Raw genomic sequence first — 17,500 nt, forward strand, 5'->3', positions numbered from 1 at the left:
GAGCGAGTTGTTTGAATATTGTGTTTTTGTATAATTTTGTGTTTGTGTATTTGTTTGTGTGTGTTTGTTTGTGAACAGCTTCATGACCACAATTTTCCTTTTTAGAATAATTAAACTTGCAGGGATTAATTGTTATGTATAAAGCTGGAAATTATTAAATTTTTGAAGGTCAAGGTCAAGGGTCAATGTTACGGTCAAGCAAAATGTCCAATTCACGTTAGTCGTAAGTTTGCACATTTATAAGTTTGGACATCGTTGTCACAGAGACTTCAAACTTGGTTCATATTTGAGTGTATGAATATCTACTCCAATCAATACATGTCAAAGTTCAAAGATAAAGGTCAAGGTCGAGCAAAAGGTCGAGAAATAAGCTGCCACGGCTGAGGTCTGCACTCTTCTGAGTGTCCCTATAGTTTAGGCTTGCATTTAGACTTGGAAAGTGATATCTAGCCTACTTCTTTGTATAAAATCAAAATTTCTACATAAAGCAATGGGTGTCATCACAACTAATCTGAATGACACAAACAAGACTTAATGAAATTAATATGATAGAAATTTGGAATGAGAAAAGGTTTGGTGATCCATGCTGATATAGGTTCGACACTCCACTGACCTTGTTTGTTATCAGGAAGTTTGGATCGTTTTATTGGTGTTTTATCAGCGTTGGGATTGATGTTTTATGAAAGTATTAGTGCATGTTTTACATAAATGTTTTTTTATGACAGGTTCAGAGAATCTCTCTCTCTCTCTCTCTCTCTCTCTCTCTCTCTCTCTCTCTCTCTCTCTCTCTTGAAATATTGTGCAATTACTATTGATAATTCATGAAAGCATCAATAATGAATATCATGTTTTTGCAAGAATGGAGGATATACAATTTTCCTTCTCTTCTAACAAGTTGGTACTACATATAATTAGTGTAAAAGAGATAGGCGCAAATTTATATTTTCCTGAAGTTTTCGTGTGTTACTGAAACTTCAGTTCATATGGCACCAGTAAAACAAATACGTATATATATATATATATATATATATATATATATATATATATATATATATATATATATACGTATATATACATATATATATATATATATATATATATATATATATATATATATATATACATATATATATATATACATATATATATATATATATATATATATATATATATACATACATACATATATAGATATACATATATATACATATATATATATATATATATATATATATATATATATATATATATACATACATACATATATATATATGTGTATATATATATATATATATATATATATATATATATATATATATATATATATATATATATTATGATTTAAAAAACCCATTTATTTTGTTTTAAAAACAAATGTGAGATTTCATCTGGTTTCAAATTTAAATTACGATCCAGTATGGTGGTTTTCCTCTTATTTTTAATTTTTATTTTCACTTGAAGAATCGTCTTAGAATGAGTTGAATATGAACAATAGTTTTTTTCTATAACATCAGTCTTTCATTTACATTTCGTGATAGTTCCTACATTCAACTATCATATTGATTAATTATGAATTCAATTAATTCAACTATTCAATAAACAGTACCTTTTCCATTTCGGTATGATATCAAAAGTCAAGACAGTATAGTCAATGCTTTTTAGTTTAAAGGTTCAAATGTCGCTCATGAATGGCAGAGGCAAGGGACAGTGACATTGCCCTAGCAATTAGGACAATGCCCTAGAGACTGACCATATATACATATGATCAGCGCCCAAGACTCCTCTCCACTCAAGCTAGGACCATGGAGGGCCAGGCAGTGGCTGCTGATGACTCAGCAGGTAGACCTATAGGCTCTTCGAAACCCCACAATCTTGACTCACAAGGGTGGTAAGGTTACCGACACTAATGGCACTAACGAGTTTGAGCGGGACTCGAACCCCCCACTGGCAGAGACGTTACCAATAAGCCACAGCAGATTTGCACCGACTCGCAGGGGTGCCCTTTTAGCTCGGTAAAGTTTTCTGATCGCTGATTGGTTAGACAAGATAATTCTAACCAATCAGATAGCAGGAGACTTTTCCGAGCTAAAAGGGCACCGCTGCGAGTCGGTGCAAATGCTCCTCATTAAACATATTGAGTTTTTTTTTTTTTTTTTTATATAATGCTGTAAACTGGTTTTCTCATTAACAGGTGAAGGTGATTTACGTTAGAAATCTGGCTCTCTGCACAACCGAAGAAGACTTGAGAGAACTTTGCAGTTCGATTGGAGGCGTTGAGAGAGTCAAGAAGCAGAAGGATTACGCCTTCATCCACTTCAGCACCAGAGAACAGGCTGAGTCTGCCAAAGCTTCTTTGAACGGTAACTTGCTAATCATTAAAACAAAAACACGTTATCTACCTTCAGTCCAGTTTAAACGGTCGAACGGTTCGTCGAACCAAGGTGTCGTACCTGCTTGCCAAACGGTTCGAAGAGGTGAAGTCAACCACAAATGAAGCCCCGCCCACAAAAGTCAGGATAGAACAGACTTTCTTCGAACCGTTCGACGAACGTGTTCGATAGCCAAATACCCCGTTCACACGTTCGAACATCATTACAAACAATTGTCTGAACGGGGTATTTTGGTTGTAGAACACGTTCGTCGAACGGTTCGGAGAAAGTCTGTTCTCTTCTTACTTCTGTGGGCGTGGCTTCATTGTCCACAAACCTTATGCATTTGTGACTGATTCCACCTTTTCGAACCGTTTGACAAACAGGTTTGACAACCAGGTTCGACAACCTGGTTCGACAAACCGTTCGATCGTATAAACCCCGCTTTAAGTAGATAACATGTTCATTTTCCATTCATCGAGATGATTTCCTTTTACTTTAAAGCTTTTTTATATTATTATATAAGTATAAAACCTTATTGATTTTTTTTTTGGGGGGGATGATTGTCACAAATGATTTAAAATAAGCTCTTTGATCGGCAGTAGCGAGATTTGATTTTTTGAAGTAATAATGTTTTTCTTATTGATTTTCATATATGAAAAGTAATTTTATTTTCACTTCTTGTAACACGTTGTAGCCTACACACACACACACACACACACACACACACACACACACACACACACACATGTTTGAGGTAATAATAATGTTTTTTCTTGTTTGATTTTCATATATGAAAAGTAATTTTATTTTCACTTCTTGTAACACGTTGTAGCCTACACACACACACACACACACACACACACACACACACACACACACACACACACATGTTTGAGGTAATAATAATGTTTTTTCTTGTTTGATTTTCATATATGAAAAGTAATTTTATTTTCACTTCTTGTAACACATTGCGGCCTACACACACACACACACACACACACACACACACACACACACACACACAAACACTATTACATTTTTAATCAAGGGAGGTAATTGGATTTTATTACTTTGTTATTGGATCTTCTTATTCTGAATATTACAAAAGATATGTTCATATAAACTATTTACGTAACATAAGTAATCCATTTTTTTTATTATTATTACCTCATAAGCTACAACCCTAGTTGGAAAAGAAATATGCTATAAGCTTAATGGCTCCAACAGGGAAAAATAGCCCTGTGAAGAAAGGAAATAAGGAAGTAAATAATCGATATAAGAAGTAATGGATAATTTAGATAAAATATTTTAAGAACATTAACATTAAAACAGATATTTTATATATTAACTATAAAAAGACTTATGTCAGTCTGTTCAATATAAGAATATTTGCTGCAAGTTTGAACTTTTGAAGTTATACATTGATTTGAAAGTTTGATAGACAATTTGAAACCAGATCTAATAAGGATTATACTTTTGGACTAAAGTAATGTGAAATGTTATTACTGTGAAAACTAACTCTCCTTTCTTGTCATTCCACATACACGAACATTGAAGCACATACTCCTGCAAATATGAATACGTAATTCTAGTAAAATTTTTGGTATAAAAGTATCCAATCCTATCCCATATCCTTCGAGACAAGGATAACTCTATTCGCGGAAGGATAGCCATGGCTTATTTTAAACACGTCCCTGTTTCATTCACGGTATCTCTCGGGATATTCGCTCCAGGGGAAAGAACCCTGTAATATTACTTTGGTTAAATTCTTTGATATATCCCTCGAAGGAAATATCCCAAGTAGAAACCTAACCTAACCTAACCTAACCAACTTGCTGATTGGGCATTTTGTAAACTTACCAACGATGATACTGATGATTTTGTAAATGACCAAAATCTTGCCCCTTTTGCAAAATTCCAAGATATTCAGGTCATTTTGCAAAGTGACCACGAATTTGGTCATTTTACATAATGGCCGGGTATTTTGTAAAACGACCAATTTTCCAAAATGACCGTTAACATATACACGATATCTCTCGGGATATTCGCTCCAGGGGAAAGAACCCTGTGATACTTCCAAGGTTAAATTCTGTTATATCACTCGCAGAGTAGAATGCTGCCTTAGGAGAACTTCCATCTGGACGCCATGGCTATCTCACCCCAAGAAATAGATTTTTCCTATATGAAACTCCATTAATTGTAGCACTGATCACTTCTAGAATTGATTGTCCCTAAATCTGATTTTGATTTATTTTTCGATGTATGATATTGTTTGGAATTACACTTGCGAAGAAAAAAAAAATGCTGAGCCATCTCTGTCTTAGGGAGAGTCATCCACGGATGCGACCTGGAAGTGACCTGGGCAAAACCCGTCAAAAACAGAGAGGAGTACCAGCAACGCAAAGCTATTGCGCGATCCATGGTTAGTGCTGGACACAGTCAGCCTAATCTGATCCCACACCTCTCTCCTACAGGGTATGTATAGTAGGTGGTGATTCATGTATGATTATTCTATTGTGTGTAATCCCACTAGAAGTAAATAAATATTGATTTTCATCTTGTTCTGTCTGCTTTATAATTTGTATTTGCACATTATGAATTACGAATGAATTAAAGTAATAAAATCTAACCACTGAAAATCTCTAGATGTTAAAATTTCCATGGAAATTTTTCTTTTGATAAGGGTTCCAGGAAAATGTCAACTGATGGAGTATTCATTCAATCTAATTCATAAATTTTCAAACCTTGAGATAGTCTTGAAAAGTATCTATCTAAGACAAAGAAAATACTAAAATATACATTTACCAATGTCAAACTTCTAATTTTAGCTTTGAAATCATTATAGTATTTTTTTAGCCAACCTTGCTGCACAACACATTGTGTAGTTGTTCAAACCTTAATGTTTTGAGGAGCTTTGATTTATTTTGTATTTTTTAGTTTTTTTAATTTTCTACCAGTTTCTTGGCCATGAGTATTGTTTTAAATTATATTGTAGAATATGTAATTCTATGTCAACCTTCAAATTTTAGACTTGAAATCATTATAGTATTTTTTTTTTTAGCCAACCTTGCTACACAATACATTATGTAGTTGTTCAAACCTTAATGTTTTGAAGAGCTTTGATTTAGAATGTATTTTTTCCCCACCAGTTTCTTGGTCATAAGCGTGTTTTAAAGTATATGGTAGAACATTGTGTAGTTGTTCAAACCTTATATATATATGTATTTTTCATTTTTTTCAACCAGTTTCTTAGCCATAAGTATGTTTTAAAGTATAAGGTAGAATATATAATCAGAATATGTATGTTTGTCATCATAAAGTAATCTGATTTTTTTTTTATTGACAGGGAGCCTCTGATTTTGATGCCCCAGGTTCGTCGTGCTGCTGGTGCTCAGGGCGTTCAGCATCCAGGTCCAAGAAACGCGGCTCAACGAACGAGGCATAATGAAGTAAGTGGCATGAGAATGAAAAATGCTAATTGTTCAAAACAAAAAGTAAAGTGATGATATTCCAAATTATTTAGATTTATTTTTTTCTATGTGCGAAACACACCCTGGTTTAGAAAATCAAGGTGTCATGAAGAGAGTGTGGTTTTTAATGCATTTTCATATATTTGATAATATTTGTTAATCTTGGCCATTGGAGAAACAATTAGATTCGGCTTTTGCTACTGACAGGTAAAACAAAAGATGCACAGATCAGTTTTTTAAAGGTTCTTATGTAGATATATGAGTAGCATGCTTTAAAATCTGTTTAAAGTACACTCGTGAATGGCAGAGGCAAGGGACAGTGACATTGCCCTAGTAAGCAGGATAATGCCCAAGCTCCCTCTCCACCCAAGCTAGGACCAGGGAGGGCCAGGCAATGGTTGCTGATGACTCAGCAGATAGACCTATAGACTCCCCAAAACCCCCCTCCTCAGCTCATGAGGATGGTGAGGTTGCAGTGACCAAAGGAACCAACGAACTTGAGCAGGATTCAAACCCCAGTCCGGTGATCATCAGGCAAGGACATTACCAATTAGGCCACCACAACCCTTTGACCCTTATGCAATGATTAAAGTTGAAATAACTCCAGTTAAAGTTATTGATGCTGTTATAGAGTTGAGAAGTTGAAATATTTAATCAAGACCGATTAAAATTGCACATTTTTATACAGCTAATGGATTTTAGCTTCCAAAGTAGAATATTCTCAGGAGCCGTGTGCCCCTGGACCTCCCAGGGCGCACAAGACTGCTTAAAACTCTCTTCAAGTGTGGATAACAAAAATTTTACTTGAAAATTTAAAGACATGTCCTTAAAAGCCCCTCTACATTTCCCAAAATTAACACCAGAAATACCAAGGGAGGAAACTGGTTAGGTAAGATTGCCTTTAGATATAAGCTAAAATGTCTCTGGCAGTGACTAAAGGACTCAAAATATGGCATGCATCATGTACAATCTGAATGTTAAATAGAATGATGCATAAATGGAATGGCATATCCAATGAGTTACTTCTGGAAAAATATGGAGTTAGGTGTTTTCAACTAATTGAGAAACAAGGCCATTCCCATTACACTGTGGGCTCTTGCCTTCAACAATGGTAGAACAGTCTCATGTAGAATTCTGTTAGCCTCTATGATTAACTTATTTTTTTTTTTTAACAAGAAAGACATAGAATCTAGGAAACAGGAAGAAGGCATCAAGACTTTGATTGTTGAGATAAGAAAACGAGAGGATCATTAACAGGATCAATTGAAACAAAATTGTTCAGGTGTAATTGCAGGACTGAAGTGGACGGTCGTAAGTAAACCTCTTGCATTCCTAAAGCTGAAGTAATGACAGGACCTGTATTATGCCAAGTCCATAAAATGTTTCTTATATCTGTAGTGATAACATCATAAGAGAATTAAACTCAGCTCTTTCACTGTAGAGGCACAAGCCCTTCAGATGTATCTAAAACTGAAATACTGAGTGGTATGTTTCAAGCTGTTCACTTTTGTCAAAATGCTGACCAGATGATATGCAAACATGGCATCCCTTTTTTTTTTTTTTTTCTAAGCAGAAGGTGGTCTTGTGTTAATAAGACTTAGCATTTCCATATAAATTGAGTTGTCGAAAATGAATGGTGGAGATACCAGTAAAAGTTCCCTGAAACTTAATCTCAGAATTTTGTTTCGATTCCAAATTGTTAAGTCCTTTAGGTAGTGGGTATGTGCTTCGTTAACAAGCCTGTTATCTTTCATTTCATTAGTTGAACACTTCATTATTATTATTATTATTATTATTATTATTATTATTATTATTATTATTGCTAACCTCAAACCCTAGTTAGAAAAGCATGATGCTATAAGCCCAATGGCTCCAACAGGGAAATTAGCCATTGAGGAGAGCAAATAAGGAAATAAACTACGAGAGATGTTTAAGAATAGCAACATTAAAATAAATCTCTCATATATAAACTATGGAAACTTCAAAATAACAAGAGGAAGAGAAATAAGATAGAATAATGTGTCCGAGTGTACCCTCGAGCAAGAGAACTCTACCCCAAGACAGTGGAAGACCATGATACAGAGGCTGTGGCACTAACCAATCTACCAGGCTGCATGCTATGAAGGTGAAAATCTTTTAAGTGTGTTTATACTTCATTGTCATGAATGGTTCTGGGCAGGATTAGACCTTGTCTTACATCCATTTGTGTACCACAGTATGGATTCCACAATACGAAAAGCCAAATAGCCTTGAGCACAGGTATCATATATCAATATGACAGTGGTCTCCAGCTGGTATGGTAAAGGCAGCTTCACTTTACTCCATGTTCTTTTGTTAGTCAGTATCTAGGAAAGTTTTTGATTGAGGAAATCGTAACACTTCAAAATAATTTGTTTTAATGAAGGTCTTCCTTGTGAACTAACATTATTTTGCACTAATTTTCTAAATTTTTCCATTAAAATGTATTTGAAATCTTTATACCTGTTCTAATGAAAATGATTTGGATGAACTAACACGAGTTTTATGAACTAATCAAAATTGGAAAATCACTAGTTACTAATAGAACATAATTGTACAACCATTTTTGATAAATATTTACTGGTCTCCTGCATTTTTTTCCACTTTTTAAAGATTTAGCCCTGAATAAACTGTAATTCTATCAACTAACTTTATGGAAATATTTCCATTAGACTAACATGTGGTAACTCCCTCGACTGGTGAACTCCAGACTGGAGTTCAAGTCCCGCTCAAACTCATTAGTTTCTTTGGTCGCTGCAACTTCAACATCCTTATGAGCTAAGGATGGGGCGCCTATAGGCCTATGTGCTGAGTCATCAGCAGCCATTGTCTGGCCCTCCTTGGTCCTAGCTTGGGTGGAGAGGGGGCTTGGGCGCTGATCATATGATAAATGGTCAGTCTGTAGGGCATTGCCCTGCTTGATAAGTCAACATCACTGTCTTTTGCCTCTGCCTTTCATGAGCGATCTCTAAACTGGTATGGGGGGGGGGGTTTGCTACTTAACATTGCTTTTTACAGATAGTAAAGGTCTTAGTTGATAATTATAGATAGAGCTAATTGTCGGAAGTAGTTTTCTTCTAAGATAACTGTAATTTTCTTTTTTTTCATTCATGATTTGTTTTGATACAATGATCTGAATTATTGTTTTCATCATCAGTCCCATCTCTTGGGCATCACTGCAGCTCCCATGTTTGTTCATCAGGAACTTCAACACCAGACAGCTGGAGAAGTACGTATGATGTTGCACATTTAAATTTTTTTCCAATTTTATTAGTTTTTCTGTTTTTCTGTCTTTCCAATTCTTAAAATAAGTTCAATTATTACCATGACTCTTACCTCTTGAGTAGAAGAACATATTGAGTAAAAGTGCCAACTTGATAACCTCCAGAGCTTTGCAGTCACCTTCAACATATCAACCTGTATGAAGAGGCTTATAAGCCGAACTTATTATCAATTTTAGTTGGCCCAAAACCATTTGATTAATTATCTGTAAGGAATTTGAATCTGAAATCCTTAGATAACGCTTTGTTATAAGATTTTCCATTGATAAGCCTTATCCAAAACTTTACCCGAATTAGATTTTTCCTCAACCCTGGTTATAGTAACAGAAATTTCTATAGATATATACTATCTCTTATCGTAATACTGTAGTAGTTGACATTAGGATGATTACTGTTTATATATAGCACAGTATACCTATAAGTACTGTACTATAAACTAGAATTTATATACTTACAATACTGTTTAAAGACGTTTAAGCAATTTTGTCAATCTAGAAACTTTGAATAACAGTTTCAATTCCTTTAAGCTTTATAGCTTGATAATCATCGTTAATAATCGGTTTTCAAGTTACTTAGGAAACCTGATAATGTTGTTTAACGTCAGTGAACTATGGATTTTTCATTGTTTTTCAGGTTCTGATTCCTAGCTATGCAAATGGAGCCACCTATTTTGAATCTGAAAAAATTGCTGGAACATCAGATGAGTCACAGAATTCAGCTGCAGATCATAGTTTGCATCAAATGGGTAATTATGACAAATAATCTTTCTATTTGATATGTACAATTGGTCACAGGAGTCCCTGGTCACACCAAGCTCCGAAGAAGTAAATCCCATCCTACCTTTACTTGGCGGTGAGTAACCTGACAGATAGGATAGAGAGTGTACCAGCCGTGTGTCACACGATCGTACATAGTAGTGACATTTCTTTTTTTGCATATATTATGCTTTGTATCTTCGCTCTCCCCTCGCACTGACAGGGACCTGAAATAACATGTCTGTTTTTCTCACCGTTAACTGTTAACAGCACCGGTTGTCGGTTGAACATGAAATTGCCTGTTATGTTTTTATGCCCTTTTTGCCTGTAGATTATGTATATATAAAGGAATGTTCTGTAATAAAGTTATTCAGTTGTTTTCAAAGTTACTCGGTTGCTTTCATCCTGCCTTCTTAGTCACAGCCTCTCTCGGCCGTCGCATTGGTGCTGTTAACAGTTAACGGTGAGAAAAACAGACATGTTATTTCAGGTCCCTATCAGTGCGAGGGGAGAGCGAAGATACAAAGCATAATATATACAAAAAAAAAAAGAAATGTCGTTACTATGTACAATCGTGTGACACACGATTGGTACAAGAGATATAGCAGAGGTGGTGAGCAGGGTTAAGAACAGGAACTCGCCGCACAGTGTGTGGCTGGGTGAACTTTCTCAGAGAGGTGTACCAGGAATTCCTGTGTCCAACAGTACATCTTATTATTATCTATTCACTGGTCAGAAACCTTTATTTAGCTGCAGCTGTCTGTCATTCCCTACTGCTATGTATATAATCTATAAGACATGAAAGTAAAAATAATCCCAAGGAGTTATTTATATATTCATTCTTTAGATTGTGGATGTTGTTGTAAAGCCCAACTTATTAGACTTTAGTTGATGGAAGTCTTAAATTTGATAAAATGTAAATTACAGTTTAGTCTAGGCCATAAATTGTATGGAATTACTGATAATTGAGATATCTTAAAAGTTTAAGTAAAGGCTGCACTGTTGGATCTTTCTCATTTATTATACTTGGATACTTGACAAGGGGCCATATCCCTGATGTATCTGACAAGTTTAGGATTTAACGCTATTTTTATCCTACTTATGCTTGAGCACTGGCTTAGGGGTAGGAACTTCAGTCATACCTCCAATGGACAATAAATTATTGCATTTTTTTCTTAAAGTATCAAGAAATTTGTTAATTTCGATGAGATTCTGGATTTCGAAACTTATCTGAAATTCTTGATGATCTTTACCCTGAAGTAAGATAGCTTCTTATTCTTGAAAATGAATACGACTATCCTAATTTCTACAGCACAGATCTACCTACGGATTAGTATATTCGAGTGTTTTACCATCTTTTTACAAACTGAAAACTCTTAAAAGTTGTTCATGGTCGATTATCTATTCAGCCAATAGTCAAGGTAGATTCGTTAACGGAAGATGGAAGCTTTCCTTCGGAAATTGACTAGTATTGTAAATGCTATGTAAACATTACTTATTGACCAAAAAATCAATTTTACTAAGCAGCACTTTCTGCACATATACCAAGTATATATATATATATATATATATATATATATATATATATATATATATATATATATATATATATATATATATATATATATATATATATATATATATATATATATATAGCAGCCAGAAGGTAAAATCTTTCCTTAGAAAAATTAGCAGTATTATATATACTATGTAAGCATTGCTTGACGAAAAATCTGTTTTACTAGCCTGCACTTTCTGCTCACATACCAAGAAAATATTTTTCTATATCTAGCAGCCAATGCAAGATTACTTCATGCAAGCCAAACTCTCCGTGGACCTCCAATATCTGCGACTCCATATTTCATGACACCTTCAATGAGCATGACTCCATTAATGGCACCTCCTGTCTCAGCAGCCAATCCACAAAATATTGCAGTGCCAGCTGGAGCTTACTTAGTACCCTCAGCACCTATCACTGGTAAGGTACCAAACTAAAGAACAGTACTGTACTGTATAGTCAGTCATAACACTGAATTCACGTTCATCTATTTCAGGCCATACAGTGCTGTTTGAGTACTGTATTTGCCATATACAATTCTTCGAAATTTCAAACAATTAATTTCACCTTGATTGGACATTTGTATTATGAGCAATTCAAATTATTAGTAGCACTTGTAGGGGAAGAGCTTAAGAGGGTAATTACCTCCCCAGATAATTATTTGAAGCATATTAATTAATAAAACGAGAAAAATAGCAAATAACAGGCTTAGTAAAAAAATATAAATTAATCAATTTTCTTTATAGAAGGTGTTGTCATAAATCTATTTAGTGTCTTGTAATTACGGCATAGTATTTTCACTTGGTAATAAAGGATGTTTTCATGTCAGGCAGAGTATTGCCAAGTGAAAATATAACAGTAAAATTCGGCACAAATTAAGAGTCGTGAATACTCCATAGGAATGAAGAGAGCTGGTTTTGTGAATGTTTTGGTAAATATGGCATAGGATAAAGAAATCTGGAGGCAGAAGTAATTTTGGTATTTTGCGTATGTCAAGAACTATAATTGTTAAATGTAATGTTTCAGAAACCCCCAGAGAATTTAATGATATAGAAGAGTTGAAATACTGTTAAAACCATTGATTTTATTTTGATGAAAAGTAAGGTCAACCTCTACTGAAAAGGATTGCACAGTAGTAATGAGATAGGCTTGGTTAACAGATCATAGATTACTGTGACTTAATTTATTAGTGAAAGATTAAGATATCGAAAGAGATATTGTAGAATATCAAGAAAAAATGTTGGTAAATACTTTATAGCCAAAAAAAAAAAGTAATTTATTTTAAATTCCTTAAAGATGGGATACAAAAGGCTGCAGACGTATTTGAAGGTTTATTGAGTCACAGAAAAATATAATGTTAATATCTTGATGAGAAGTAGAAAGCCTTCAAACTATGGCAAAGGACAGGTATAGAAGGGTATATAAATGTAGTCATGGAAAAGAGAAGAGATACTGAAAGGCAAATGGAAAAGGTGAAGAAGAAATGTTCAGAAAAATGTAATCAGAATCCCAACAAAGCAAAATGGAAGTATATGATATTTAGGAGAGCAAAGTGGCTTAGAAAAGATATTATAGAAGATGGAAATGGTGAAACTAAAGTTGAAAATAGATAAATAAAAGTTGAAAATAAAGAAATATTTCAACTACTGTATGGAGGATCTACTGTGTGAATAATGTCAATGAACTGGCAAATGCTGGAACAATAGAATGGCCATAGAGAATATAGCTACTGAAGAGGTTAAAGGGTCCTTGGAAATATGAGAAATGAGAAATCCCCTGCTATTTTGGGCTGCATACAGTGTTGTATACATATTAGAATAGGTACAAATTTTTTTTTTTTTTTTTTTTTTAGAAAACATGTTTGTTTACTTTTCATAAAGGCATTAATATTTCACAATTTCATTACAGGCTATGAAGCTCTGAATCCATATGCAATGCAAGCTGCTCTCTACCATCAAGCCATGATGTCCCAGCAAGGGTTAGTTATGGATAAACTGAGATATACCTCCACTGGGGAATGAAAATTGAAAAAAACAGTTGAAGTTCCATTGTAGGTCATATACTATGAGACATGGAGCCCCATGTTCGAATGTCATATATAGAGGCATTTGAAAGTGATGTTAGTAGAACTTTGGTTACTGAGGGTTCATCATATGAGAAGACACGGTCTTACCGGGCTAATGTTTAGTGCTAAAATCGTTACACTAACCCATTCTGAAATTCTGTGATACAGAGACCAACGTATGAAATTTTGCTCTCCACTTTTTAGTCTTCCTAGGGTCTCTGAAAAAAACTTTAAACCTAATATATGATAAGGAGTGATATTGGTTTTACCTATCGTTGAAATGCATGTGTTGCAATCCTCTGAAGCTCATAGCTTTGTCATTTAAAGTTTTTCTATTGCAAAAGAGTTCTTTGAGTTCTGTAGATGTTAATACCCATTCATGGAAGATGCATTGCTTTATCTACATTGTGCATGGTTATTTATTTTCAATTGTTTATGAAGGAGTTTTGTTTAAAAGGTAAATCATAGTTATTATTTAGCATGTAAGTTTATTAACTTAGTATTTAGGAGATGCTGTTTATAGTAGTATATAAGTGAAGTAAGTAAAATATATTAGTCATATTCTGGTAGCGTTATATCAGATGTAATATTAGTTATTTTATAAAAAAAATAAAAATATAATAATGCAAATCTACCATTGATGTCAAGCACCTTTGGTTCAAGAGCCTTTTGGGATTGGAGTTAATCTGCAGTTAATCACTTGCATACTTCAGACTGGCTAATAATACATTTCACTTTAGAGTACATAAGAATCAATCATTATACATCTCAATGCCCCTAAACAGTATCTATCGCTTAGAAACTTGAGACCTTATAAAATGTAAAGGAAGTGGTTGAATTAAATAGGAATCTAGATTAAAACTCCATATACTTATGTGTTAGTTCACATGACTTGTCTTTAACCGTGTGCATTACGTGTGTTATTAATTTGTCTCTCTTCTAATTTTGGGCCAATAAGATTACAGTACTTGATACAAGTTCCTGTTTTGCAACGTTGGAATATTTATGCCCAAGATAAATTTATAGCATACTGTATTAACAAGAATAACTCGTCTGTGTTGTTTTAAACAAAGGTTTTTCATTTAAATTTAGTTTGTTCTTTTTTCATGGTAATTTTCCATTACTCCCGTGTTGAATTTAAGCATATGTTTCAGCTTTTCTTAGATTATGCTGTTCTTCTAATAAATATTTAACATCATGGTACCATAATTCATTTAGATTATGAATAACATTTACATGTTTTACTTAAGAAATAGTTTTATAGCAGCCAAAGAAAATTCGTAATAATCGAGAAGAAGATTTCTGTCGTACTTCAGTAACTTCATTGGCGAATACGCAGTGAAAACAGTAGTAAATCACATAAATTTTCCTGTAGATCGAGAACAAATCTGAATCTTAAAGGTATAAATAGCCAAATAAAACTTTAAATTCAACCTGAGAAAATTTATTTGTGAAAAAAAGGAACAGGGGTAAACGTGTAAAAATATTCAATTAAATTGAGGTCCATGAGGAAATTGTCAAGTAAGTTCAGGTCCATTAGGATTAGAAGTTTAGTCATGTGAAACTGCAAAAATTGTCTTTGTTTTTGCAGTGATTCAGATACATTATTTTAGCTAAACCAAGAAAGTAGTAAAACGTTTGATACTTAATCATACAGCTTAGTATAAAAAGAAATTTTCAAAATCTTAATTATTTTTCATAAATAGCAAATATTCTTTTATCATGTAAACAAATTAATTATCAATCTATTGTTCTTTAGCAATGGTGTAATCACATTTCCTTTTTAAATATGCTGAGAATGTTTTAGAATTAACAATTAACACAAAAACAATTTTATAAACAACGTTCATTTGGAAAAATAGCATCTCTGGCATGTGGTAACAGGAGAAAGGACAACTTTACTACACTGGAAGAAAGTACATGAATCACTGCAAAATAAATGACATTGAATATAAACTACTGTAGTTCAAAAGATTATGCTGAGACTAAATAAATCTCATGACTAGAATAACTTTTACATATGAGGTCAAAACTTAATAGAAGATGAAAAGAATAATTTTAAAACATGCACGCCTATGAGAGAAAGCTGTAAATGTGTGTATTAGTTGGTATTGAGTTATGACATCTCCCAAGCTTTTGTTTTGTAATCTAATTCTGCTAATTACAATATATCGATTTCTTACAACTCTAATCGTGTTACCCATGGGTAATTTTTTTTTTTTCTAGCATTTTATCGACACTATGCCCTGTACTTGCACAGAAATGTTCTTGAAGCCAGTTTGTGCCTTTATATAGTTTAATTTTTATTTACAATTGATGAGTGATATTGTATGGTTGGATGTTTCTTATGGCTCGTATAAGGGCTGTGAAGCAATAGCCGTATGCATCTGTTATTTTAGTAATCTGGCAGTCTTAAAACCTCAACGATGCCAGATGTTGAATATTATGTTTATGCGGTTGTTAGTTAATTTTCATCTGTCCCCATAAATGTTCAGGGGTTAAAGGATATGAAGGATTGTCAATGGCAGAAGTATACTTGTTTTCTTTCAGTGACTGATATATTTAGGCTTAGATTAAAAAAGGAACTTGCTTATCTTACAAGAATTTAAGAAAATATTATATCTTAGAAGGAAATTGCTAATGCTATTTTTTTTTTCAGGAACACAATCAATATATTGTGGATTACTACTGCTATCTTACAAGAATTTAAGAAAATATTATATCTTAGAAGGGAATTGCTAATGCTAGTTTTTTTCAGGAACACAATCAATATATTGTGGATTATTACAGCAGTACTTATCAAGTGTATTACTATATCTTTGTAAAAAGTAACTGCTATAACTTTGTATATTTTGAATAACTTGTATCAGTACAAAGAATAGTTCCTTCGTTCATCCCATTAATCTAGATATAAGCTGAATACCTTGGGCAATTATTTTCACTATGTACCTACTCAAATGTTAAATTAACCAAAATACTTTGTGCAAGATTATGAAACTTTTTATTTATGGTTAATGGTTATTCAGCTTTCCAATAAATGGATTTTGAGTACAGCATGCTAAATGGTTATAAATGAGGAAACTGTATTATGATTTGAACCCTAGAAGAAAAAAAAGTTTAAAATAAGGTTCACACCCTTGAAAGCCCATTATTCTCCCACTTTATTTAGATAGCATCAGTTTTATGCCTTATTTTTATGTAACTTTCATATGAAGCTCAAATATTCACTTAAGTATGCAGTATATACTTAAGTGTACAGTCAGGGTTTACTATTTGCAGGCTTAATATTATTTGATGATTTGTAGAAGTGCCCTGGAATTCCATAGAGCAATATCGATTGTTATTTCTTTACAATATAACACCAAATACAAAACAGGCCTTGCCAGAAAAGAGAAAAGGCCATCACAATATCAAACAAGGTCTCAGCTTATAGCTTCCCTGTTTTACAGTATAGCCAAGTACGCTGTGCTCTATGCCACTTATACTACTTAATGTTTTAATATTTTTTTCATTTAAGTTGCATTCACACTTAACATAATTGAGAATGTACATGAACTAAAAAGACAAAATAGCATTGAGTTATATAAGATTAAATACAGCAAAGCATACTCAAGTTATAAAACAGGGAAGAGTTAAACTGAGACTAATACTTCTATATACTTGAATTTTAAAACCACTATAATAATGGCTTTTAGGAATTTATAATTTGGTGTTATATTACAAAATGTCTTGCTTTATATGATGTTATATTACAGCACTATCAATACTATTACTTTTGCCTTTTCTGTCAAGGCTCCAAACTCCAAAGTTTTTCCTTCTAGTAATATAAGGAAATAGAGATCTGGGAGTGTTATTTGCAGAGATTCAGAATTCAAAGGTAGGTCTGTTACCTAGCTCCTGTAAATAGTAAGGTCTGACTGTACAGAAGACTTGCAATTTATGAATGGCAATTCTTCATTCTTACATGCATAGTACAAACTT

At 33.4% G+C, this 17,500-nt stretch overlaps 1 protein-coding gene across 3 annotated transcripts in view; it reads left to right on the forward strand.

The window, feature by feature from the left end:
- Window positions 1-17,500, forward strand: part of LOC137645596 (APOBEC1 complementation factor-like) — a 37,297-nt gene that overhangs the window by 19,537 nt on the left and 260 nt on the right. The window contains exons 2-8 of one of the 3 annotated variants that reach the window (XM_068378396.1): window positions 2,192-2,360; window positions 4,697-4,847; window positions 5,719-5,821; window positions 9,018-9,089; window positions 9,775-9,886; window positions 11,692-11,874; window positions 13,363-17,500. The exon at window positions 13,363-17,500 is cut by the window's right edge and continues 260 nt beyond it. In XM_068378396.1, the coding sequence (XP_068234497.1) occupies window positions 2,192-2,360; window positions 4,697-4,847; window positions 5,719-5,821; window positions 9,018-9,089; window positions 9,775-9,886; window positions 11,692-11,874; window positions 13,363-13,475 (903 nt within the window). In that variant the 3' untranslated portion in view covers window positions 13,476-17,500. Of the gene's footprint in view, window positions 1-2,191; window positions 2,361-4,696; window positions 4,848-5,718; window positions 5,822-9,017; window positions 9,090-9,774; window positions 9,887-11,688; window positions 11,875-13,362 lie in introns of all 3 variants that reach the window. The other 2 variants (XM_068378395.1, XM_068378397.1) reach the window with 2 other exon arrangements.

This window comes from Palaemon carinicauda, chromosome 8 (assembly GCF_036898095.1).
Source record: "Palaemon carinicauda isolate YSFRI2023 chromosome 8, ASM3689809v2, whole genome shotgun sequence".
In the NCBI taxonomy this organism is placed as follows: Eukaryota; Metazoa; Arthropoda; class Malacostraca; order Decapoda; family Palaemonidae; genus Palaemon; species Palaemon carinicauda.